The following is a 25,285-nucleotide window of genomic DNA, read 5'->3' as shown; positions in this document are numbered from 1 at the left end:
AGAACTCGAGAATATAGTACTTTCTAATTATCATCCTAGACGTTTATCGTCTTTCATTGTTCTTGTAGTGTTTTATTTTGTACATATGTTACAATTTTTTCTTTGAAAGACACTCAATTCACCATCTTCCCTGCTTCGGTAATTGGGTCCATAACTCTTCAGTTTGTCGTGCCACAACCATCCTATTTCGAGATAAGTTCATTCTTTTCTATCTCGTACATAAACGTAACATTCATAATTTTTTTTTTTGAAATTGTACAAATCAACGTTTATTTTTACATGTTATTTAGATGAGCCATGTTATTGAAATAATTTGTTGCAAGTCGTATTTTCAACAATTAGTTCCCCAAAAATAGTTCAACATACACACTCATAATTCAATGAATCAACGATACCTAATAGTCCAAAGAAACTTAATACAAAGAAACATGCATGCTCTTACAATATAATGTAATTTATCTTTTGACAATTGAAATCATCACGTAATTAATTAGAGACCTATTTACAAATATGAAATTATTTTCACTTTCTTTCAGAAATCAAGTATTTGAATATTTTCGTTAGGTTTATGCTCCTCTTCCCATACGATGGCGACTAGGAGAATTAAACTCACTTTTGAGATTCTTTTGTACATTAGGGTCCCAATGTACCATATTTGTAGGTTTAGGTGCCCTTAACCGATGTATATCACTTCTGGGCTTCGGTCGCTCTTGATTGAGCTTCTCTAATTTTCCACCCTTATCGACAGTCACATTTGGTGGGTCTTGTTCACTTGGGGCCGTGTACAAAAATGGGCCAGTTGGTGTGTTATAGTCCATGTCTACTAATGCTTTTAAGTTTTTCACTACTTCGCTGATTGGTGGTCGGCTCTTGGGCCTGTGGCTTAGGCATTGATATGCTAGTAATGCTGTCTTTTGAGCTATCACCACAGAGTATTGACCATCTAGTCTTGGGTCCATCAAACGACCGAGTCGCCGTGGGCTTTGTAGTTGGGGTCTAGCCCACTCGACTAGGTATTTTTCTCTTGGTGAACGAGTATCATCTACTGCTTTTCTTCCCGTGAGGAGCTCTAAGAGTACCACTCCAAAGCTATAGATATCGCATGATTTTGTTAAATGACCTGAAAAAAAGTTAATAAAATTGTTATATCTTTCCTAGCCGCTGTAAAAAAAAAGGGGTGTAAAATTAAGTTAATCTACATTTTGAGTAAATTTACCATGTCTGCTTTTGGATTAAGATGAAAGAAGATGAAATAATGTGAGATACTTACATGTGTGTACGTATGCAGGTTATAGCTTTTCGAAAAGTGTCTAAGCCAACATAAAAAGGTGCTTTCAGCATGTATTAAGTGACTACATTCATCAACATATGAACAAATAATAACAAAATAATGGTACAACCTCCATTTCACTATGATATTCATGTTTTTCATTTTCTTTGTTAATTTAAGATGATTCTCTTTCCCTTTTAATTCTAAATGTATGGCTAATAGTAAATGATCTCTTACCCCACACATCCTTCAATAATTAGGAATTAATCACATATACGTTCTCCCTTAAATATTATGCTCCAAAACTAATATGAACATCATAATGAAATAAAGGGAGTATTAGACAATAAAGCATTGGACAATTTCTCCGTATGTAGGTTGTGTAGGGTCATCTTACACAAATTGTGCTAAACAAGTTTTTTTAAAACCGTTTTTATATAAAGTTATGTCTGTTTTTGTTTGCAAATTCGTTTAACACGGTGTAAACTAAAATATCAAGAGACTAACTACTGCAAATTTAATTCTCACGTGCACTCTTTGACCACCCAATAAATTATAAACCAAAGTACAATGTATAGTTTACTAGTTTAGTGCATGAGAAATGTTTTTAAACCTAATGTAGCTATTATAAAGTCAATATAATAAAACTTATTTGGAAGACTAAGGGAACGTTTCACGTTTGCTTTAAAAAATCGGAATGAAATGAGATACCTTGGGATGATGAATTTAGAATTCTATACATATATTTTTTGTTTACTTTACTCTATGATTGTCTGGAGGGGGAGTGGGGAAGGTGGTATGAGATATCAAGAAGTTGGGGTAGGGTTATACTCCATCAAGTTTCGAACTCCATTCTAAAATGACCGAACTAAACACTTAGAACGGATCCATTTCATTCCAACTCTTCGAACCAAACACCCAGAGAGATTAGTACCTGTCATAATGTACTCAGGAGCTGCATAGCCAGGTGTTCCCATAGTACTGGTGGCGGTGACATGATTGTATTCATCCATTGGAGCATCCTTTGCGAGGCCAAAATCTGATAACTTTGGCGTGAAATCCTATTACAATTTGACATTTTACATATAGCTAATGAATATTTTCTGCACCACATAAGTACATAACTCCCTTTCTTTTTTATAATTTTTTCAATTTTTTTTCGTAAATAAGTTTTTTTTCTTAAAAGAATCTCCTATCAAGTCAGTTTTGCTAAAGTATAAACTTTTTCCAATGCATATATATCATTTGTAAGAGATTTTTATTTTCAACTAATTTTGGCATCTGCAATAACTATATGCTGTAAAATCTCATTAAGTTTTTACAAAAATACTACTCTAATATGAGATTTGGAGGAAGTATTAAGAAAAAAGAAGAATTAAAAATTTTACAAATACAGGTTTTGAAAAAGAAGTACTCCCTCCATACAAAAGAGTTCTTCCCATTTCTGCAATATATGTGAAGAGTATTTTATTGAAATGAGAAGAAAATAGGTGTGTGGAGGGAGTATAAGATAGTTGTGAGTTATACACAACCATTCTAATATTTTAAAATCTTATTTATGTGTGTGTGTGTGTGTGCACGCCTGTGTGTGTGTAAACTAATCATGGCAGAGTTGGAAACTATACCTAAAGCATACATAACGTCAAATAAATGAGTTATATTTTTATATATTTTTCAATTAAAACAATATACTTACCGAATCTAATAAGATGTTTGAAGTTTTAAAATCTCGGTAAATGATAGGCGTCGGTGCTTCATGAAGAAAAGCTAATCCTCTGGCTGCTCCAAGCGCGATTTTTAGCCTTGTTGACCATGGAAGTGAAGCAGAAAACCCTGAATATTTTTTTTTACAGATTTCATTAATTTAGTGACCAATAAATATGTTAAATATATAAGGACTTCATCGCGTACTGACACAATTAGTAACAAAAGTAAATCAACATGAATTAATTATAAAATATATTTGATAATTAGTTTAGGGGTACCACAGATATTTTTGAAAAGCGATGGGTACCATGTAAAATTCGAAAAACTACAAAGATATTATGTAGGAAAACCTTTTTTAAAACCTGTATTTAAGAAAAGACATTGTATAATACCCGCCCTTTTAGAGACCCTTTGACCAGCGTTGACTGACCTTGGGAGTGGGAATAGTTTTAGATATGCGTGCCAAAATTATCTTGGGTTACGTGTTAGGTGTGATACTCGACAGAGTAGAGGCTACTCGATCGAGTATCTAGGTTACTCGATCGAGTAGGGGGCCACTCGATCGAGTATGTTGGGTACTCGATCGAGTATCGAGTTTTCAGCGAGGGTTTTTAATCGCGTTTTGTTAAATCCGCAAATCGTTTTCGCCACTTTCCTCCTATCCTTTGGTCGCCTCGTTCCCATCCCTTCACCATAAAACCTCCATGGAAGCCTTTTGAACATCCTTGTGCCTTAGGAGAGCGTCACTTGAGTCGGGTAGCGGTATGTTGCCGGGTTTCTCCTTATAGGTATGTCATAATCATCATCACTATCCTCATCTTTGCAATTAGGGTTTGCTTGGTAGTAATAGATGATCGTGTTGTGCTTATAGGCCTTGCTTGATTGCTGGATATGTCATATGTTGGCATGGATGGGTTGCAGTTGCTTAAAGGTAGGTTCGCCTACTCAGTTTCTGTGGATATTCTAGTGTGTCGATTATCGTATCATTGTTGTTGTGTTGTGGTGGCGTTGTGTGGCAGCGTGTATGCTGTAGTTGGTTAGTACCTACAGTTTGTTGGTTGTCGCGTTTCAGCTGTCTGTGAATGTTTGTCTCTGGTTCGCGAGGCGTGTCCTCGGCTGAGTGGGGTCACTTGCGGGAGTGGCTTCACGCCCTAGTTTCGCCCTCCGTGGGACCCGCCACGGGAGGGGATGTGCACATTAATGGACAGGGTTATCGCTCGGTATGATGAGCGGGGATTTGGTGGGAACGGCTGCGGTCCCCCACTGGCAGGGCTGGTCCAGTGGACAGTCAGTGACAGAGGTTAATTGGATTATTGTGATTGTGTGTGAGATTGATAGCATCGTATTGTGTTGATAGTTGTAGTTGATTTAGTCGTATATTATCTCAGTACTGACCTTGTGTGGTTGTTTTGTTTGTTATGTGTCTGCCGTGATCCCTTATGGTGAGCAGTCGGTCTTAGCAGGTGTTGATGTTGTGGATAGCTGGAGTCCGGGCAGGGATGAGTCTTCACGAGATGTGATAGCTTTAGAGAGTAGTCTTTGAGTTGTATCTTTTATATCGTTGTTGGTTTAAATTCCCTTGTAATATAACATAATAGTTCTTTTATCGACATTTGATTATTACTGTCCTCGGGCAACCGAGATGGTAATGCCCTTATATGCTAAGGAAGGCCTAGTTAAGGCTCCTCTGAATATGGGGGTGTTATAAAGTGGTATCAGAGCGACGATTTTGGAACCTGTAACAAATGAAAATAATGAACGTAGTGAGTCTAATAAAATGAACCTGGTGTATGTATAATGGGAGCCCCGCTGATGCTAGATTTTGGGTGAGTAGGCGCCCTCATTTCAAAATCTTGGCCCCATGACACTTAAGCCAGTCACATGGTATGGGAACGTGGAGTCCGTGTGTATATGTGTGATGTGTATGTTAATTGTGCCGGAGCTACCTCTAGTTAAGTCTTTGTTAGAGTTAATAGGGGTGTGATAGTGGTATTTGGGCCGTGTATGGTAATCGTTGGTGGAATTAGTGAAGTTTTTGGCATGATTAGTGAGCTTATACGATGGTTATGAGATATGTGACAAAAGTTTACGTGATAGAGATGCGTGCAGATGTGGAAGTGTATATCGTGACATGAAGGGTGAACATGTTGGTGTTTGCTATAAGTTGATGGTGACTGTAGTCATATACGAGTTTATAAATCCTACCGTAATTACAATGATGATAGTTATAGAATTGTTGAGTTGTAATATGAAACATAGCATATAGTGATACGTATATGCCTTGTCCATTGGTTGAAATTTTTCCGCTGCGTAATAATTGATTTGTGTAAGATGACTTACTTATGATTGAATGTGGAACATGATAGATTAATTTGTTATGAGGAGTGTGTAATTATATGTTAAATGAAAGAATGGAGTAATGTTAATTATATGCTTCAAGTTGAAGTGAACACGAATTTGGTAGTAATGTGTAAAGTAAGTTAAGTGTAATATGATGACGTGATTATGTTTACGAATGATTCGGTAGAAGGTAAACCGAGTAGGGTAATTTGGGTAGCGTAAGGTGGAATAAACCTTATTTGTTTGACGATATGGTATGCTCTAGTAATAATAGTAATGCGGGAATGAGCTTGATAATTAGTGTCGAATTCCGAACTTAGTTTGGAATCGACACGCGATGCTGTTTTTGCAGGAATCTTCGATTTATCTCGTATTTCTGATCGGGTACTTAACTATACTTGACCGAGTGCGAGTGTTTACTAGACCGAGTAGACCTCACTCGATCTAGTTAGGAAGCTATGACTTCGGGATGTGGAAAAATTTCTGCAGATACTCGACGAAATAGCACCTACTCGATCGAGTAGGGTGGTACTCGATCGAGTACCATAGACACTCGATCGAGTAGGTTACTGTACAGTGAATCTTACGGGTTTCTTAAAACCCCTATTCTTTCTATTTCTTCTCATTCTTCTCCTATATTTCGATACCTAAGCTCTCAAACCCTCATAATCTCTCAATATCTTGTGTTAGTAGTGGTTAATTTGGGGTTATTTTCTTTGCTTGATTTCGTTTCTTCACTTTACTACTCAATCAAGGTATGCTTTTCTTCCTAATTTACATGATTTATTGATTTGGATGTGTTAGAATAATTATATAATCTGAAATTTTCGATTCATATGGATGGATTGTTGCCTTTAATTGTTGAAATATGATTCACATGCCCTCTTTCTTTGATTGTTGGTGATTAAGTGATGTAAATTAGACTAGAAATTGCAAAGTTGAAACCGAAATTTCTAGGGTTTACAAAAAATCGAAATTGAATTTTGATTGTTTTACATTGATTAGATGATGGAATTGAGTATTATACATTGTTTATATCATGTTGAAGGATGGATTTTGATGATTATCACCTTAGAAAGTTGCCTTAAAACTCCGTCTTAAAAGTGCCTCAAATGAAAATTCGTGATCTATATTTGGAATTTGGTGTTGTATATGACTGTTTAAATAAAGGTTGAACTTCGATATGATAGTAGTAATGATAATTGATGAATAATATGTCAAAATTGTTACAGCTGTAGAGACCGTCTGAAAAGTTTAACTGAGTTATTTGTTCCTAATATTGAAGGTTGATGATCATACGTTCTAAATTGCTTTCCATGAGCTTGTTCAAGTGCCTCACATGTTGTTAAGTGTGTATATAGAGAGACATTTGAATCATGCTAGGATATTAGAATTTGTTGAGCATGTGTATTCACCAAGATAAATTTTCCACAATTGCGGTTTATGAGTAGCTGTAAACTGAGTTTATATATCAAATTGAGGAAACTGTTGGTGAATGTGTGTACTTAGCTGAGTATTCAAAGTTTAATGGCATGAATTGTGTGCTTCACATGACAAATTGGTTGATGAGTTGGTGAACTTAGCTGAGTATATATATATATATATATATATATATATATATAATCCAAAATTTCGTGAAGTATATGCTTACATGTTTATACAAGTTTGTTTAAATCATATGCCGAAACAGATGCCGAGACCGAACGTAGGGACCCGTCACGAAGAACGGGAAGGGTTACACTGACTGAGACCGGGAGGGAGTGGACCCGTGGTACTGCGATTCGGAGTACCTTCTGTTGTGTTTGTAGATTTCAAACAGAGAGAGCGTTTTGTAGATTTGCAAAAACGCAAGATGAGACCAACGAGGTGTATAGATACTACACTGTTGGAGGATTTGGGAATAGAGACGGATGTCCGTCACATATTCTAGACTTTGGGCTTTACGGGTTTATATAGGCTGAGGAAACACTCTTATCCTTTTCTTACCTTGGAGTTTATGAGCTCCTTTAGTTATGACCCAACTGCCCAGACCGTTGAGTTTCGGTTGATGAACACCAGTTTTCGTTGACTATGGATCATTTGCGTCTCACCTTGGGTTGGCCAAGCCTCCCAAGGATTCTATCACCGATATTCTGCTGAGTGCGGTATCGCCGCCTAATGCCTTGCTTGACCGGAAAGCCGGCTCCACTCTCAAGCAACATGCCGATTAATGATGTTCAAAGCATGTTACCTTGAGGGTCTTTCTCCGTTCTCTTTCAAACCTCCTTTATGACGAGAAAGGATATCGATAGAACCGAATAATCATGAGGTGTTGCTTCTGATGTCTTACCTCAACCCGGAGCGGGCCAGGAAAGTGGTCTTTAATGCTCCTTCCATCGTCTGTGCCGCCCTTGCCTTTATGGCTACTGCTTCTTCGCGGTACTTGAGCTGTGGCGCTATCGCCACTCGGTTAAGTGAAAAGCTAACCTCCTTTGAGGCTTCTTCGGACTACGTACCTTTGGCTACCCCAGTGCCTACCATGGACCGTGACTACTATCTCGACCTGAAGTGGTTGAGAACTTTGGCTGACGGTAGCCTAGCCTGGAGGGTGTGGGGCATGAGTTGGATGAAGATTCCAGCTCCTGAGCACCTCCCACTGACGGAGCCTTTGGAGCCGGCGGTTGTGGCTGTAGACTCTGATGATGAGGAGGAGAAGGAGGATGTTGATAGACCACGCCAGCTGCAGACCTACCTCATCGACGACACGATTCTCGAGGTGATGCCAGAGCCGACGAAGGGCGAGAACGCGGCGGTGGTGGTGGAGAGACCCAGGTTGGGGAGAGGACCCCGTCGAGTGAGGGAGAGGACCTCGGAGACTAGGCCACAGCCGGTAGCACCTCAGCAGCAGTAGCGTCCTTTTCCGTGCTACCCTTACCTTGACACCCCGGAGACGCGATCCAGCTACTTGGCAGAGAGAGTGTCATCTACTTTGACACTCAGGAATATGCACGAGATGGCGTACACTCAGGGGTTAGGGACCGAGGGACCGCATCCGGTTTGGTGGAGTGGAGTAGGGGACTATTCTGGGGTTTTCCACTCCTACGGGGTGGATCAGTCGACATGGGGGACATCTCAGTCCTTTGCCTACGGTGGCTTGAGCCCATGGTACGTGAGTCCGGGAGCCGGAGCAGGAGGTGATGCGGGTATTGGGTCATCGGGAGCGGGTACTTCTGGAGGTGGTGGTGATGATGAGGTGATGGTTGAGCAGCAGCAGCAGCAGCAGGAGGAGTGATGCTCCTTGTTTTATCTTGGTGCATGGTCGTTGGTAGTAGATGTTGGTAGTGCCGTTAGATTTTGGTAGTTATTTTCATTGAAACTTTGGTTATGGATATGTATTGTTGGCCATAAGGCCGGATTTGATATTTTGACCTTATTGCAGGATGTTGGGAGTCGGGGAGTCATACCGACTCGAATTATATGATGGCTATGTATATATATATGTTGGTTTATGACAGGTTGTATAGGGCATTTTGACCTGAAGGTACTCGACAGAGTACCCCGTACTCTATCGAGTAGCTGCAGGAAAGAGAGATATAAAGCTTTCTGATCTTTGGGCTACTCGATCGAGTAGCCAAGACACTCGATCGAGTAGCATGGCACTCGATCGAGTACCACTACATACTCGATCGAGTAGTACTGTTACAGGAGGTTTTCGAAAATTAAAAGTGTGCAATTGTTCTATAAGTGCAAGTTTGATGTTTAATATAGTTATTAGTGCGTAGTAACACCTTTGAACCGTTAATTTCGTATGTTGGAAGCCGCGCTTGAGTTTTATATGCATGTTTGTCACAATTAGTGAAGTGGTGACGGTTTCTTGTTGTTTTAATATTACATATGCCATATTACTACTTATCCATTGAAGTTACATATCTTCATACGTTTGTGCACACGATATTAACATGCTTTATCAACGGCGGCTAGTTATTCCGGTGGTTTGTGTATGATTTATAATTTAACGAGTATATGCTTAGCGAGTAATGTCCATAATAAATAATATGTTTCTAATTCATGTTATGAAGCAAGTAATAGGTAATATGTGTTGCAATTTTGGCGGTGAACTTCGGGGACGAAGTTCCTTTTTAGAGGGGAAGAGTAATGTCGCAAAATAAAAAGACTGATTTTGACGTTATGTTGTTATTCGTTTATAATGTTTTGTTGTTTAATTACAAAATTTTCTAGTGCTTTGATCACATTACTTATATGAAGTGTAAGTGGTTACTTTAGTTCATTGAAGTGAATGTGATAGTATGTTTTTATTGACGGTCATAAAGAGTTGATTGTGGTGCAAGGTGTCGTAATAGAATGAATTAGTGAGTAACACGGTGATGTTAGTGGTGCAGCGTGAAGTTGATATGAGATATGTTTCGGGTTGATAGTTGTTATCATATGATGGGTTATCGTTGTTTGTGCTGGTTCGTAATGCGAAATTGATGTTTTATATATGATAGTTTGTAGGACTTGATGCGAGGTTGATGTTTTATATATGATAGTTTGTAGGAGTTGATGTATACATATAGAGTGACAGTTGATGATGACAATGTTTGCATGATAGTAGTAAGAGTCGTTATGAATAGAACGTTAGACGGTGATGATGATGACATGGGGGATGGTATTTCCGGGAGTAATGACTCAAGTAGGAAGAATGGTGATGTCGTGTTTTCCCGTGTCTTGTGTGTGGAGATAGGTGAGTTGAACTTCGGGGACGAAGTTCTTTTAAGGGGGGAAGACTGTAATACCCGCCCTTTTAGAGACCCTTTGACCAGCGTTGACTGACCTTGGGAGTGGGAATAGTCTTAGATATGCGTGCCAAAATTATCTTGGGTTACGTGTTAGGTGTGGTACTCGACAGAGTAGAGGCTACTCGATCGAGTAGCTAGGTTACTCGATCGAGTAGGGGGCCACTCGATCGAGTATGTTGGGTACTCGATCGAGTATCGAGTTTTCAGCGAGGGTTTTTAATCGCGTTTTGTTAAATCCGCAAATCATTTTCGCCACTTTCCTCCCGTCCTTTGGTTGCCTCTTTCCCTTCCCTTCACCATAAAACCTCCATGGAAGCCTTTTGAACATCCTTGTGCCTTAGGAGAGCGTCACTTGAGTCGGGTAGCGGTCTTTTGCCGGGTTTCTCCTTATAGGTATGTCATAATCATCATCACTATCCTCATCTTTGCAATTAGGGTTTGCTTGGTAGTAATAGATGATCGTGTTGTGCTTATAGGCCTTGCTTGATTGCTGGATATGTCATATGTTGGCATGGATGGGTTGTAGTTGCTTAAAGGTAGGTTCGCCTACTCAGTTTCTGTGGATAGTCTAGTGTGTCGATTATCGTATCATTGTTGTTGTGTTGTGGTGGCGTTGTGTGGCAGCGTGTATGCTGTAGTTGGTTTGTACCTACAGTTTGTTGGTTGTCGCGTTTCAGCTGTCTGTGAATGTTTGTCTCTGGTTCGCGAGGCGTGTCCTCGGCTGAGTGGGGTCACTTGCGGGAGTGGCTTCACGCCCTAGTTTCGCCCTCCGTGGGACCCGCCACGGGAGGGGATGTGCACATTAATGGACAGGGTTATCGCTCGGTATGATGAGCGGGGATTTGGTGGGAACGGCTGCGGTCCCCCACTGGCAGGGCTGGTCCAGTGGACAGTCAGTGACAGAGGTTGATTGGATTATTGTGATTGTGTGTGAGATTGATAGCGTCGTATTGTGTTGATAGGTGTAGTTGATTTAGTCGTATATTATCTCAGTACTGACCTTGTGTGGTTATTTTGTTTGTTATGTGTCTGCCGTGATCCCATATGGTGAGCAGTCGGTCTTAGCAGGTGTTGATGTTGTGGATAGCTGGAGTCCGGGCAGGGATGAGTCTTCACGAGATGCGATAGGTTTAGAGAGTAGTCTTTGAGTTGTATCTTTTATATCGCCGTTGGTTTAAATTCCCTTGTAATATAACATAATAGTTCTTTTATCGACATTTGATTATTACTGTCCTCGGGCAACCGAGATGGTAATGCCCTTATATGCTAAGGAAGGCCTAGTTAAGGCTCCTCTGAATATGGGGGTGTTACACATTGTTGTGGGACTTGATTTTAATTTGTGCTTGGTTACACAGTAGAAAAACAAATATGCATATTATGATGTCCACAAATAATAATGATTTACAATTATCATATTTTTTGAAAAGGTTACGTCCACCCTTTTTTTAATTGATTATCAAGAGAACCTAATCCGGCCTACCTTACAACAATAAATTAACCCCCACGACTAACCATAATCGTGCTATGAGAGTGGTTAAGCTCTCGGTTTGAGGGATGTTAAACCCTCGATTTAGTAGGATGTTAAGCCTATGATGTGTTGGAAGTTAAGCTCACGTGTGTGAAGAGTGTTAAGCCTTCGATTGTGAGAGATGTAAGTAGATTTCGTGTTTGTGAGATGGTATACTCAAGACTCACTCAAAGTAAGTATATGTTTCTCAATACAATCGACTCTAAACATCAGAGAGGCTATGGTGTTTTCGAGGGTGGGGGAAGGGATTTCAGATGATTGGGGAGCTTTTCATGGGTCTTGGGGTGGTTATTATATTGGTGGTGACGAGTTTTCGAATGGTGGGAGGAGAGGTCTGGTAGTAAAGGCTCTGACTGGGATGGTGGTGTCGTCAATGGAGGCATGTCATCGGCGCCGGCGTTTCTTGATGGTTCCAGGTGGTATTGATATGAGATGGTTGGTGGCGGTGATGGAAAAGATGGATGGTGGCTATTAATTAGTCTATTCTTCATCTTATCGTAACCAAGCAAGGAGAATCAGCCGCATCTATTTTTTGAGTGTGTCTACAGTCAGAGGTGTTTGAGTTTACTTCAGCTTTGGTTGGGGTATGACTGTCAGCGAGACATTGTTACATGGCTCATAAAATGGAGATGTAGGTCTTTGTTACAAAAGAAGGTTGTCATGGCAGCTTTTGCAACTCTGATTTACTTCATATGGCTCAATAGAAATTCTGCTAGAGTTGAAGGAGTGGTGCAGCACCCTCAGGCGGTGCTGGGCAGGATTCAGAAGGTATTAAGAGGGAAGATTGACTCTTTAGGAAGTTGTAAGAGTTATAGGAAAGCTTTGATTTGGCTTCATGAGATAGACTTAGTCTAATTTTACTTGAGTATTGTATGATGAGAATGTGCTTGGTGTAATGTTCTTAATTATTAATACAATTTACATTTCACCAAAAAAAAAAAAATTATGGGTAATACCATTCCTTTCCCCTCCTTTTCCCTTCTTAATTTCATTCTTTTTCCCTTTAATGAACCAAACGCCCCCTAAATAAACTTGAGAGGCCCCGATTCTGAGATCCTTTTGAGCATGCTATTAGACGGTTCTGTAAGATCATGTGATAAAAAAAACGATTAGGTATGCAAACTTACTTCTGAATAATTGATTTTCGAGACTACCCTTTGGCATGAATTCGTAAACAAGAACTCTGTTGTCTTCCTCACTACAATATCCTATCAACTTCACCAAGTGCCGATGCCTTAACTGTCCGAGCACTTGAATTTCGGTCTACAATAATTTAAAATTTACAATAAAAACTATTACAAAAGTATACATAAAGATAATAATGTCCTTATTGTTAAACATAATGTTGCACATAAGTTATTTTCAATAGGTTTATTGAGTAAAATTTCATTTTATTTTACAATAAGATTTATGTAAAACCGTTTTACACAAAGAATTTGTGCAAAATGAATTACCCCTTAACTACGACAGAGTCACAATTCATCCAAACAACTCAAATATTTCAGTAAGTAGACTATACAACCAGTTGTATTGGTTGTATTGTAAAGAATCTGAGCTTTATAATGAATTATTTGAGCTTAGAACTATACATTACGAGCTTTATTAGAAAGAACTTGAACTCCATTATAAAAATATTGATTTTAAAAAATTATAATGAAATTCAAGAATAGTATATATAGGCTCAATTAGATTTTAATTTTGATATAAAAAAATTTAAATATAAATCCAAAGTTATAAAAGCTCGAAAAAAAATACACATAAGCTCGATTAAATTTATGATGGTTGTACAATGCTCTTGTACAACAGGTTGTATAGTAATAATTGTGCAAATATTTTTGTCCATTATACTTTGAAATTGTTCAAACCCCCACAGATTTCACAAGGAAAAAAAATCTAATATCGTAATTTATTACAAATACTTGTGTAAAACGATCTTATACAACTGTTTTGTAAAATAAAATTATTTGGTATCCAACTTTTAACTGTAATGGTTCTTAGTGTTTATATAAACTAGGTTTGGTGCCCGGCTTCGCCCGGGCTACCTCTATTTACATTTAAATTTTATTTTCAATGAAATAAACTATGTTGGAGTTGTCTAACTCACACTTTTACTATTTGTAATATATTTTTTTACGGCATATCTTGTAATTATGATGAAATGTAAAATTTATTTTCAAACTATGAGACACGTTCACTACCCCAGGCCACTATTAATATTATTACTTTCATGACATTCTTTCTTAATATCATTACGTTCACTACTCCCATGGTTACTATTGTTTCTTTTACTAATTCCTCTATTTTTTTTTTTCTGTTAAATTCATTATTCCCGTTAACTTTATCCGGCCTATATTTAAATAAATAAATTATTTCCTTGAGTCGATTGGTTATTTAATTGTTCATCCTTTTACTCATTGTTACCACTGTTACTTTCACTAAATTCGTAGTTACTTTCACTACTCCCACTATCATTATTATAACTGACACTACTCGCACATTAATACCGTTAATTTTATTAATCTCGTTGCTGCTACTATTACTTTTACTACATTTAATTTAATGTATAATTCTATGATGATACTAATTAATTCCATAAGTGAGGCATGTTAATTTTAAGGAAAATTACTATATTCTTGTGTTTTCTAAATTTAATTACTTTAATTTAATGTAATTTCCATAAATATTCTTCATCAAGACATCTTTATATTATACTTTTAACCAAAACTATATAATATCTACATTGAGGTCCCTTTATCAGGTCCATCACACGGTGTTATCGATTTAAAACTATATAGTATAATTAATTTGTATAGATTTCTTTAATTACATTAAAGTCCCTTGGTTTCTGGAATTAATATATAGTATTGATTGATGGATCCGTTTCATATGATGTGCCGATATTTGTTTAAAACCATCTTACATAGAATTAACCGTGATAAAGAGGTCACAAACATCTAACATTTTTTCTTTTCTTTCACAAATATTATATGAATAATAAATTCCACAAGTGAAAGACATATTTGTGATGCAAATATAACTTTATAAGAGGATGCATATTGAAAGTAATAACACACTGATTTTCAAATTAAAAAATCACAAGTTACTATCTAACAAAATGTCATACATTTATATATTATACTTTCTGTATCCCTCATTTGTTTACTTTTATATTATTTATGAGGAATATTTTAAACAAAGGTTAACAAATGCTTGAATGGGAAGAGTTTATTAATTCGAGTATTCATCGTCATTTTAAGTTTTTAACTTTTTAGAACATTTATGTGGCAATAGTTAACCAAGCAAGTGTGCATTTAGTTTTTGGAATTTATATAACTAGGTTTGATGTTCTGCTACGCCCAGGCTATCTTTATTTATCATTTAAATTTTATTTTCTACGAACTATGATTTACTAAATTTGGGTTAACACATACTTTTATAATTTATATCTTGAAATTATAATGAGATGTAAAATTAATCAACAAATTATGAGAAACGTTTACCGCTCCCGCTGTTAATATTATTACTTTCACTACATCCCCTGTTAATACAATTATGTTCACTACTTTTTTGGTTACTGTTGTTTCTTTAACTACTCCTGCTAATATTTTCCTAAAATGGAATTGTTAGTTAATTTTTCATACTCGCTCCCTTGTTTCTATTGTTACTTTCATTACATGTGTTGTGACGACTATTAATTTCACTTCTCCCGCCGTCATTATTTTTTCTTTCACTACTCCCGCATTTATTATTGTTAATTTCACTATTCCCGTTGTTGCTAGTATGATTTTCACTACTCACGCTGCTATTATTGTTCTTTTACTACTCACACGGGTGATTATTTTCATATTAGTTGATTATCTAGTTGTATTAGAGTTATATATTTAAATAAATCTGACATATTAGATTAAAATATTATTTAAGAGCAATCATTATTATTTACTAATTAAATTACAAATCTAATGAATTATGTAATATTATATTTTATGGAAATATAGATTGATTTATTTACCTTTTAATAATTTCCAAAATATAAAATATTTATATTATAATTGTGTATGATCTGCAAAATCTGTGCTTAAATGTTGTATGTGTCTAAATTTTCCGCAAGCCCCCACTTGCCTTGCAAAGGAGTGCATACCTCATTGCATTTCATTATGAGTTGAAGGAACGGGGGAGGCCCGTTAATTGCCTACCATCGGATATTATTATTCTAGATTAGCATTTAATTGATTAAGGGTCTCGTTTTTGCTCACTTACTTACTCGGGGACGAGTAAGACTCAAGTGTGGGGAGGTTTGATATACGATTCATTTACATCAATTTCCCTTCTATTTTCATGTATTCCGACCCCAATTGAGTTGGTTTTGTATGTCTTATCTTGCATTTTGTGCCCGATCTCCTCGTCCATGATTTTGTGCCCCTCTTGCAGGATTTGAGGCGCTTATAGAGGAATCGAAGCAAGTAAGACGGTTCGATGAGTAAACATGAAGAAGAGAAAGTGGGATTGCTGAAGAAGGTGTCTCTGGCTCTCTAACGGCAGGCCGGCAGCCGGTCCACCGGCAGGGAACCCCTCCCAAGACCTGAGAAACAAAAGGAGAAGGAAGTCAAGAAATAGGTGTCTCTGCCGGCAGGCCGGCAGCCGGTCCACCGGCAGAGAACCCCCCATGCCTTGGAATTTTTGGAGAAGAAAAATGTGAAGCAAGAAAAGAAGTGACTCGCTGCCGGCAGGCAGGCTGGCAGCCGGTCAGCCGGCACGCAGCACCCATTTGTGAAGAATTGAAGAAAGAGACCAAACAAGAGGTGCTTTCTGCCGGCCGCCGGTCCACCGGCAGAGAACAACCCCAGCTCAAATTATGACTCAGAAAGAAAAGAGCACGCTGCCGGCAGGGAGGCCGACAGCCGGTGTGCCGGCACAGGACTCAAAGACACGAGATGACTTCTTTTTCTTTCTTTATGTTTAATTCAAGGGGATAGTATAAATACCCCCTCCCTTAATCATTTGTACACACAACCCTAGATCTACAACATTTTCCATTTCCAAGTTTGAACCTTTGCTAATCTTTCCTTAATTAGATTAAGTTCTTCAATAATTAGCATATTATTAGTTCTAGTAATTGAGTTGTGACAAGATTAAAGATTTCTCCTTTCTTATTTTCAATCCAATTTTCCTTCTTGATATTGAATTCGTACAATTTTCTCCCTTAATTTCATTTGTTTACATTTACTTTCCTTTAAGTTTTGTTTAATTGTTTATGCTTGAATTCTTCTCTTTTATTGTTTGATTGTTATTTTCTCTCTCTTGTTCATCTTGTTCATCTTCGCCATTGTTGTTTCTCATCTAAAGGTTGAACCTTTAGATTATTGTGTTAAAGTTTGTGTCTTTATGCTTTAATCCTACTTCATCTTAGTTTAATTTGTCTTTTCTCATAGTTTTGTTGAATTATTGCATGTTTAATTGTAGAATTCATCTTCACATTATGTTCATAGTTAAAGAATCCACCTTTGTCAATTATTTTGTCCTAATCAAGATGATTAGTGAGTAGTCTTTTAAGTAGAACTCGGTTTAACCCAACATGAGTAATTTGATTGATTGATTCTCATAAAGGCTTGTTGTTGGGGAGGATTAATAAGGGTAGGCTAAAGGATTGTTTTGATAAATTGGTCAATTTATGGGTAGTGTTGGTTTGTGACCCTTGTCCAGCAACGAAAGTTGGTTAGGTCGGGAATCGGGTACCCGGAAATTAGTCCTATTGCTAACCTAGGTTGAGACCGAAAGGGAGAACCACGGGAGGGCACCTCTAGGCTTGCGTTTGAATTCGACCTCCGAGAGGAGGAGTTGGATGACTTGAAACATGGTGAGAGCTTAATGACCTTAAATGGAGTTAGAGTGTCTTGGATAAGCGCGCATTTCTAGGAGATTCGGGCTTCAAATTTAAGGGGTTTAACTCCGAACCTGAAAGAGAGGGAAGTTGGGAGGTCTAGTGTCCTAGTGCGAGCCCGAGAGTGGGGTTCTAGGCGAATTAGAGTCATCTCCCCCTTACTTATCACCCCAACGACTAGCCTAGGGAATCTTGACGGAAAATTATGGATTGTTGGGGGAAAATCGAGTCCTAGGCTTTTTATTCTATTGAATTACAACTTTATTCTCAACTTTACAATTAGTTTATTTGCACTTTAATTTGATTAGTTTAGTTGTCTAGTTAAAAATACAACCCTATTATCATCGACTTAGCTAAGCCTAAGAATTAGGACGATTAGTAATCTCCCTAGCTCCTCGTGGATTTGACCCTCAATTTGTACGACGATAAACCGTGCACTTGCGAGGTTAAGATTTGAACCATCATGTTTTTGGCGCCGTTGCAACAGGGTAATTAACTTATTTATAATGCAAAAGAAAAAAAATGTAATAATGGTTTAATGTTTACATTCTATGTCTAATGATTTATTTACATATTATTAAAATATCTCTTTCAAAAATAAAAATAAAAGATTAATATATATGTGGGTTAACTCTTATTTATAATCATATAATCACCCCACCTTATACTAATCTTTCGATGCGGGATAATCCTACTATTTATAAGTAATATATTCACCAAACTTGGATTATTTTTCTGATGTGGAACAATTTTACTATTTATACGTAGTATATATTCATCAAACCTGCATTGTTTTTCAATGTGGGACAAATAACATACTCAGAATTACACCATCCTTTTTGCACTTTGTTCGACATCCAACCAGATCTCGAATACCGAATACGGATAATTGCTACTCATTATATCTAATAGTTATATTTAAATTTAATAATATGATCAACTACTCTCCATTAATATTTGTACGTTGTTTTTTTTTTCAATTTTTTTTTTATCATAATTGAGATACGAAAATTTCCCGTGGTACCCCTTAATCTTGTCAGATTTTCCATTTTACCCCTACTTTTAAGAATCTGCCTATTGTACCCTTGAGGTTCCATTTTTTTGCCCATGGTACTCCCTAATATAAAGACTGTTAAATGGACGTTAAGTTTGATGGCGTGACAATAAAATAACAATTAAAAAATAATACCCCCTTTATTGTTTTATTGGTACGGATATCTCTCTCTTTTAAATGAAAATTTAATTAACTATATCATTATAATATTGGAAATTTTTCATGGTAACCTTGAACTTTGATAGATTACACATGGTACCCCTAATTTTAAGTTTCTACAAATGGTACCCCTGTGTTCACTTTTTTCTTTCCCATAATACCCTTTGACAACTTCCGTCATAACGTCATTACTCCTATGACTTGTGACGCCTTTTTCTTTTGTTATCTATTACACAAACACTTCATCATCTAAATCCTAAATCCATATTTTATTTAATAAACTAACATTTAATACCTAAATAACAAAACATAAATAACATGACATGCTCAATTACTCATCTAGTTACTCATAGGAGTAACAACGTTATGAAAAAAGTAAACACAAGGGTATTATATATAGAAACTTAAAATTAGGGGTATGATGTGTAATCTACCAAAATTCGAGGGTACCATGAAAAATTTCCGTTATAATATTGACCATTTTATCGCTCTTTCTCCCACCTAAAAAAATGTTACAACTTTAAAAATTTAACATTTAATTCAAGATTATGTTTAAAGTCTCTTATATAATAAGTATACTTTGAGAGATTCAATATATATATTTGGGGTGATACCTAAGTTCCAAGGATAAACCCTATTTATAATCATGGGATCACCCCACCTTATGATAATCTTTGATGTGGGACAATTCAACTATTTATACGTAGTATATATTTATCACACCTACATTATTTTCAATGTGAGACGAATAACATATTTAAAAATACACCATATTTTTTGGACCTAATTCGACATCCAACCCGATTTAATAATAACCAAATACTATATTATCTATTAATATTCATACGTTTGTTTTCTATTTTTTTATCATAATTAAAATATGTGCAAATGATATGAACCTCTCTAATGATAGAATTTTTTTTAACACAATTCTAATTATATTATTTAAACGTAGTATATTTAGCACACCTACATTATTTTTTAATGTGAGACATATAAAATATATAGGTTGAAAATATAATGATATAAACTTTTAAGAGCTCTCCAAGACAATACTTAAGAGACTCAAAAGATTTTGGGTTGATGCCTAAGTTCTAAGGATGCCTCCTATTTATAATCATAGAATCACCCACCTTATGCTATATTTATTTCGATGTGGGAAAATTCTATTTTTTATATATAGTATATTTGTCACACCTATATTTTTTTTCAGTGTGGGACATATAACATACTATGAAATAGACCATCTTTAATATGTGCAAATTATATGAAATTTATATATACTCTAATGATAGCATTTCTTACCATGAATCTAATAATATTATTTTCATAATTTTTTTACCGACATTATTTTGCCAAATGAAATGTAAAAGTTTTTATATAAAAATTAGAAACATCAATTGAATATAAAATAAGAAATCCAAAGTATATATTATAATAACTAAAAGATTTTCCAAAGATTAACTTAGGTTAGAAATCATTATTGTAGAGACAGTAATACAAACTCTTTAAAGAGCTCTCTCTGACAATACTAAGAGAATCAAAAGATTTTGGGTTATGACTTCTATTTATAATCATAAGATCACCCTGCCTTATGGTAATCTTCCGATGTGGGACAATTCTAATATTTATACATAGTATATTCACCACACTTACATTACTTTTCAATGTAGGACAAATAACATAATAAGTACACCATTTTTTTCGCACCTACTTTGACATCAACCCGATTTAATAATGAGAAAATACAATACAATCTACACTCTAATGATAGCATTTTTTGTCACAATCTAGTAATATAATTTTCATACGATACTTTTTTGTCAAATGAAATATAAAGTTTTTATATCAAAATTATAAACATCACTTTAATATAATATATAAAATGTATATATATGGGACAATTCTATTATTTATACATAATATATTCACCACACCTACATTATTTTTCAATGTGGGACATATAACATACTAAAAAGTACATATATTTTACATCAAAAAATTTGGGGTTAATACCTAACTTTTAAGGATGACTCCTATTTATATTTATAGAATCACCCTACCGTATACTATTATTTCGATGTGAGATACATAATTTAATTATTCAGACGTAGTATGTTCATCATGCCTACATTATTTTTCAATGTGAAAGATATAACATACCAAGAAGTACATGTCTCTTCTTAAAAAAAACACTATTGTATACATATGATTTTTCTTTGAAGGTAAAACCACTTAGTCTCGATCATTAGATAGGGATCTCTACATTGTACATATAACGACTCATTAACGCTCTATTACTGCATTCAGAAGATAACCATTAGTAAAATCTTTAGATTTGTACTGTGTAAGGAGACTACAATTAGTAAAACCTTTAGTTTTGTATTTTTTGATTTTCTTGTTCATGTTCTTAACTCTTTCCCGGAAAGTTCCCAACGATTTCACTTTATTTTTTATATCATATCGTAGGATCACATCACCTTATACATAAGTTCCAAATATGCCTCCTATTTATAATCATAGGATCACATCACCTTATACTAATCTTTCGATGTGGGACAATTTTACTATTTATATGTAGTATATTCACCATACCTACGTTATTTTCGATGTGGGACAAAACATACTAAAAATTACACAAGTTTACATACTAAGAAGTTTTAATATGTGCAAATAATATGAAATCTATAATCTAATGATAGCATTTTTTACCACGAAGCTAATTATATTATTTTAATAATTTTTTTAACGATACTTTTTTGCCAAGTGAAATGTAAAAGTTTGATATAAAAATTCGAAATATCACTTGAATATAATTTAGGAAATATATATATATATATATATATATATATATATATATATATATATATATATAGAGGTGGGATCCGGTGAGTCCACCTAAATATTTGAGTCCGTGAGTCCATAAAACAATATCACGCACTATACAAAACAATATCACGAAAATTTTTTTTTCAAGATTAAAAAAAATTTCCGAAAATTTTTTTTTTCGAATTTTTTTTTTCAATTTTTTTTTTCGAAAATTTTTTTTAACAATTTTTTTTTTCGTGTAAGCTGTGATATTGTGTAGTATAACGTGTGATATTGTTTAGAATAACTTGTGATATTGTATTACAAAATAATATCACGAATTTTTTTTTTTTCAAAATTTTTTTTTCGAAATTTTTTTTCAACAATTTTTTTTTTTTCGTGAAAGCTGTGATATTGTTTAGTATAACGTGTGATATTGTTTAGCATAACGTGTGATATTGTATTACAAAACAATATCACGATTTTTTTTTCAATTTTTTTATTTTCAAAAAGTTTTTTTTTCCTGCTGTGATATTGTTTAGTATAACGTGTGATACTGTAAGCTGTGATATTATTTAATATAACGTGTGATATTATATCATGGATTCACGGACTCAAAATGATAGGGTGGACTCATGTGATCCTAATTCTATATATATATATATTGGCCTGTTTATTTTAAGGAAACTCACCATATTCTGGTATTCTCTAAATTTATATTTTAACCAAAACTATATAATATTTACATTGAAATTCCTTGTTCAGGTCCATCAGACAAAACTATTGATTAAAAACTATATAATATAATTAATTTGTATAAATTTATTTTAAGAAAATTCACCATATTTTGATATTCTCTAAATTTGTATTGATTTCGAAAGACTAATTCATAAACTTACTTGCCATTCCCGATGGCCTTGTCCACCATCAAGGTCAAGGACCTTAACCGCCACTGGCTGGGCCTTCAAACCAGGCCGAATCTTGCCGTCGATCAGCCCTTTAATAACCGGGCCGAACCCGCCTGCACCAAGATAATTGTTGGAGGAGAAGTTTTGAGTGATCAACCTTAGCTCTTTTAAAGTAAACACATAGAGACTTGTTCCGGATAAGGAAATGGATATATCGTCGAATAAACTACGAGAATTTGGGTTACTCAAATCCACGTAACCGGGCTTTTGGGAACTAATTGGACTCATACGATGATATGTGTCGTCCACTTTGTTACTTTGTTTTGAAATTTCTGGGTCGTCGTCATCTATGCTTCCCCAACATGACAACCATGCTACCCATGACATTTTATTGCTATCGACCGTCATATTATATTAGGATACAAAACACTTGAATCACTAGACCAAAATTCTCGATCGAGGGTGAGACCTTGGAAAAGCAGGAGTGTTGAAACTCGAAAAGAAGGGATGTTTTCTGTTTGTAGAGATGAGAATGAGAAGTGTTAGAGAAGATTAACTCTAATACTCACCTCAAAAGCTACATACATTCCACATCACAACATGTAGATAGAGGTTTACATTTCCTTTTAAACTTGTTTGTGACCTCCATTATTGTATTAAAATAAGGGTTATTATTCTCATTTCTTGTCTTTCATTGGTGGAAAAGATGATAGGAAATATTTTGTGGATTTTGTCTTCATTGACTAGTAATTCACAAATTTTGAACGAGTACGTTATTATATAAACAATTGTCAATTGGGTAAGGGATGTTGTAAGTTCAACTATTTTGGTTGAATAAAGATAGTGACTTAGTCACCCCCAAGTTTGTCTCTTTAATGTTTTTGGTAATTTGAAATCTCGTGCTAAGTAATATGGCTTGTTTAGGATTTACCATACTATTTTTTTCGGGTTTTTTTTGTTAGAAACTACTCCCCCTGTCCCGGTCATTTGTTGTCCTTTTCCATATTAGGGTGTCTCAGTCATTTGTTTTCCTTCCTATTTTAAGAATGAACTTCATAAGCAATTTGATCATTCACATTCAATTTGTTCCACTTGTCATTTAGTAATTGGCTCATTCCTCTTTCCTTGATCTTTGTGCCCAAACCAAAGGACAACAATTGACCGGGACGGAGGGAGTATCTTTTATTTAGGGTCATTTGTGAACAACTATCTTTTATTTTATTTTTGGCTTTCAACTACCTTTCATTTCTTCTTTTTGCAAAAGACCACCAGAATTTCACTTCCGACAAAAAAAAGTCAACTCTCCGACGTCCAGTCATCATTTTCATGTTAAATTTAATTTTTTACTTCGGAAACCTAATAATTGACCATAAATATTGATTAAACGCAACATTAATCACCTCAATTTGTCCATCTCTTACCCGAATCAAAATCCTAATTCATCAAACAAACCACCATGAAAATTTATCAGAACATGGTAAATACTTCTTCTTCGACAATAATGATCTATTATGGGCAAACAAAGCCGCCTAGTGTTAACTATTCAAAAATAATCATGGATTCACTCTTAGGATTACTTGTCTACTATCTCATTAGATTGCTTATACCCACCATCTTCGCCATGAAGAGAAAAAAGGGTACTTTAGTATGTCTGAGATAGCCTCATTGACATTAGGTTGATGAATCGTGAATAGTCTATAAGCTAAGGTTGTCGAAATGTAAAGACGTATTTGAAGGTGACAGTAAAGGTGATTTTATGATGGAGATGTAGAGGGAGATTGAGATGGAAGGGACTTTTGATAGGGTATTGGGCATGGAGAGGAGCTTTTTCACATTTTGTAGGGTGAACAAGTGGAGAAATCTATGTTATATGTGTGAAAAGGGGAGAAAAGAGCAAGTCAACACCGGAAAGTTGACTTTTTTTCGCCGGAAATGGGATTCTGGTAGTCTTTTACAAAAAGAAGAAATGAAATGTAGTTGAAAGCCAAAAATAAAATAAAAGGTAGTTGTTCACAAATGACCCTAAATAAAAGGTAGTTTCTGACAAAAAACCCATTTTTTTATATTAGAATATAAATGTTAAAAATAACGTTGTAAAAATATTGAAATAAAGTTTTATAAAATAAAGTGACGATAACTAAGAATTTTTGTGATTGAAAAATGTTAATGAGAAAGAAATCATATCTTAGTTTATGAAAAACCTTTAACAAAAGAATATAGTTTTACTATATATATATTTTAACTTATCTTTTAAATTTCATTTTAAAATATAATAAAAAATAGACCTGGTTAGGATCTAGGATTCACTGTCATCCCTAGATTTGATAAACATACTCGTTTGTCTCAGTTATTTGTTTACCTATTCTTTTTATAGAAGGGTCATTCATTTATTTACCTTTTTATATTAGTAATATGCTTGAAGGGTACTATGATCATTCACATAACCCACTATCCATTTGTCACTTAATAACAAATTAACAACCCCTATAAATGGTCCCCCCCTAGTCTTTGTGTCAAAGCGAAAGGTAAATAAATGACAGAAACAGAGGGAGTACTAAGCTGCCAAATGGTGTAGTAAGGCCTCGTTTGGTTGCCCGCAGGAATACAACTACATAGGAATATCGAAACTATGAGAATTAAGTTGCAACATGAAATTCATGTGAATTTAGCAAATCCGCTTGGTTACCTACATATGTGTTCAATTAACACAGGAGTTTAGAATTACCTAGGGGGGTTAGGTAATTCAACTTCTCCAGTATGGGGGAGTTGTAAATCATGTGATTTTCAAACTCCGATATTTTGCCAAAAGAAGGGTAATCAAACAACCTTCAATTTTGCAACTCATGGGATTTCTA

At 35.4% G+C, this 25,285-nt stretch overlaps 1 protein-coding gene across 1 annotated transcript; it reads right to left on the bottom strand.

Annotated features, from left to right (window-relative positions):
* Positions 1–330: 330 nt before the first annotated feature.
* Positions 331–23,156, bottom strand: LOC141609108 (serine/threonine-protein kinase RIPK-like). The gene is made up of 5 exons (XM_074428316.1): positions 22,422–23,156; positions 12,751–12,886; positions 2,967–3,103; positions 2,205–2,331; positions 331–1,120 (listed from the first exon to the last, which is right to left on the bottom strand). Exons 1-5 carry the CDS (start codon positions 22,836–22,838, stop codon positions 567–569), a joined length of 1,371 nt encoding a protein of 456 aa, XP_074284417.1. The 5' UTR covers positions 22,839–23,156; the 3' UTR covers positions 331–566.
* Between the last annotated feature and the right edge of the window lie 2,129 nt (positions 23,157–25,285).

This window comes from Silene latifolia, chromosome 10, assembly GCF_048544455.1.
Source record: "Silene latifolia isolate original U9 population chromosome 10, ASM4854445v1, whole genome shotgun sequence".
Classification (NCBI taxonomy): domain Eukaryota; kingdom Viridiplantae; phylum Streptophyta; class Magnoliopsida; order Caryophyllales; family Caryophyllaceae; genus Silene; species Silene latifolia.
Note: the sequence above shows the minus strand (reverse complement) of the source record. Positions and strands in the feature narration are given on the sequence as shown.

Bases quoted from the DNA above. Each gene is read 5' to 3' on its own strand.
- LOC141609108 (XM_074428316.1), bottom strand. From the start codon at position 22,838: ATGACGGTCGATAGCAATAAAATGTCATGGGTAGCATGGTTGTCATGT. The intron at 12,887-22,421 runs GTAAGTTTATGA...AAATTATTGTAG, and splicing joins AAGGCCATCGGGAATGGCAA to ACCGAAATTCAAGTGCTCGG. The intron at 2,332-2,966 runs GTAAGTATATTG...AAATTGTAATAG, and splicing joins CAAACATCTTATTAGATTCG to GATTTCACGCCAAAGTTATC.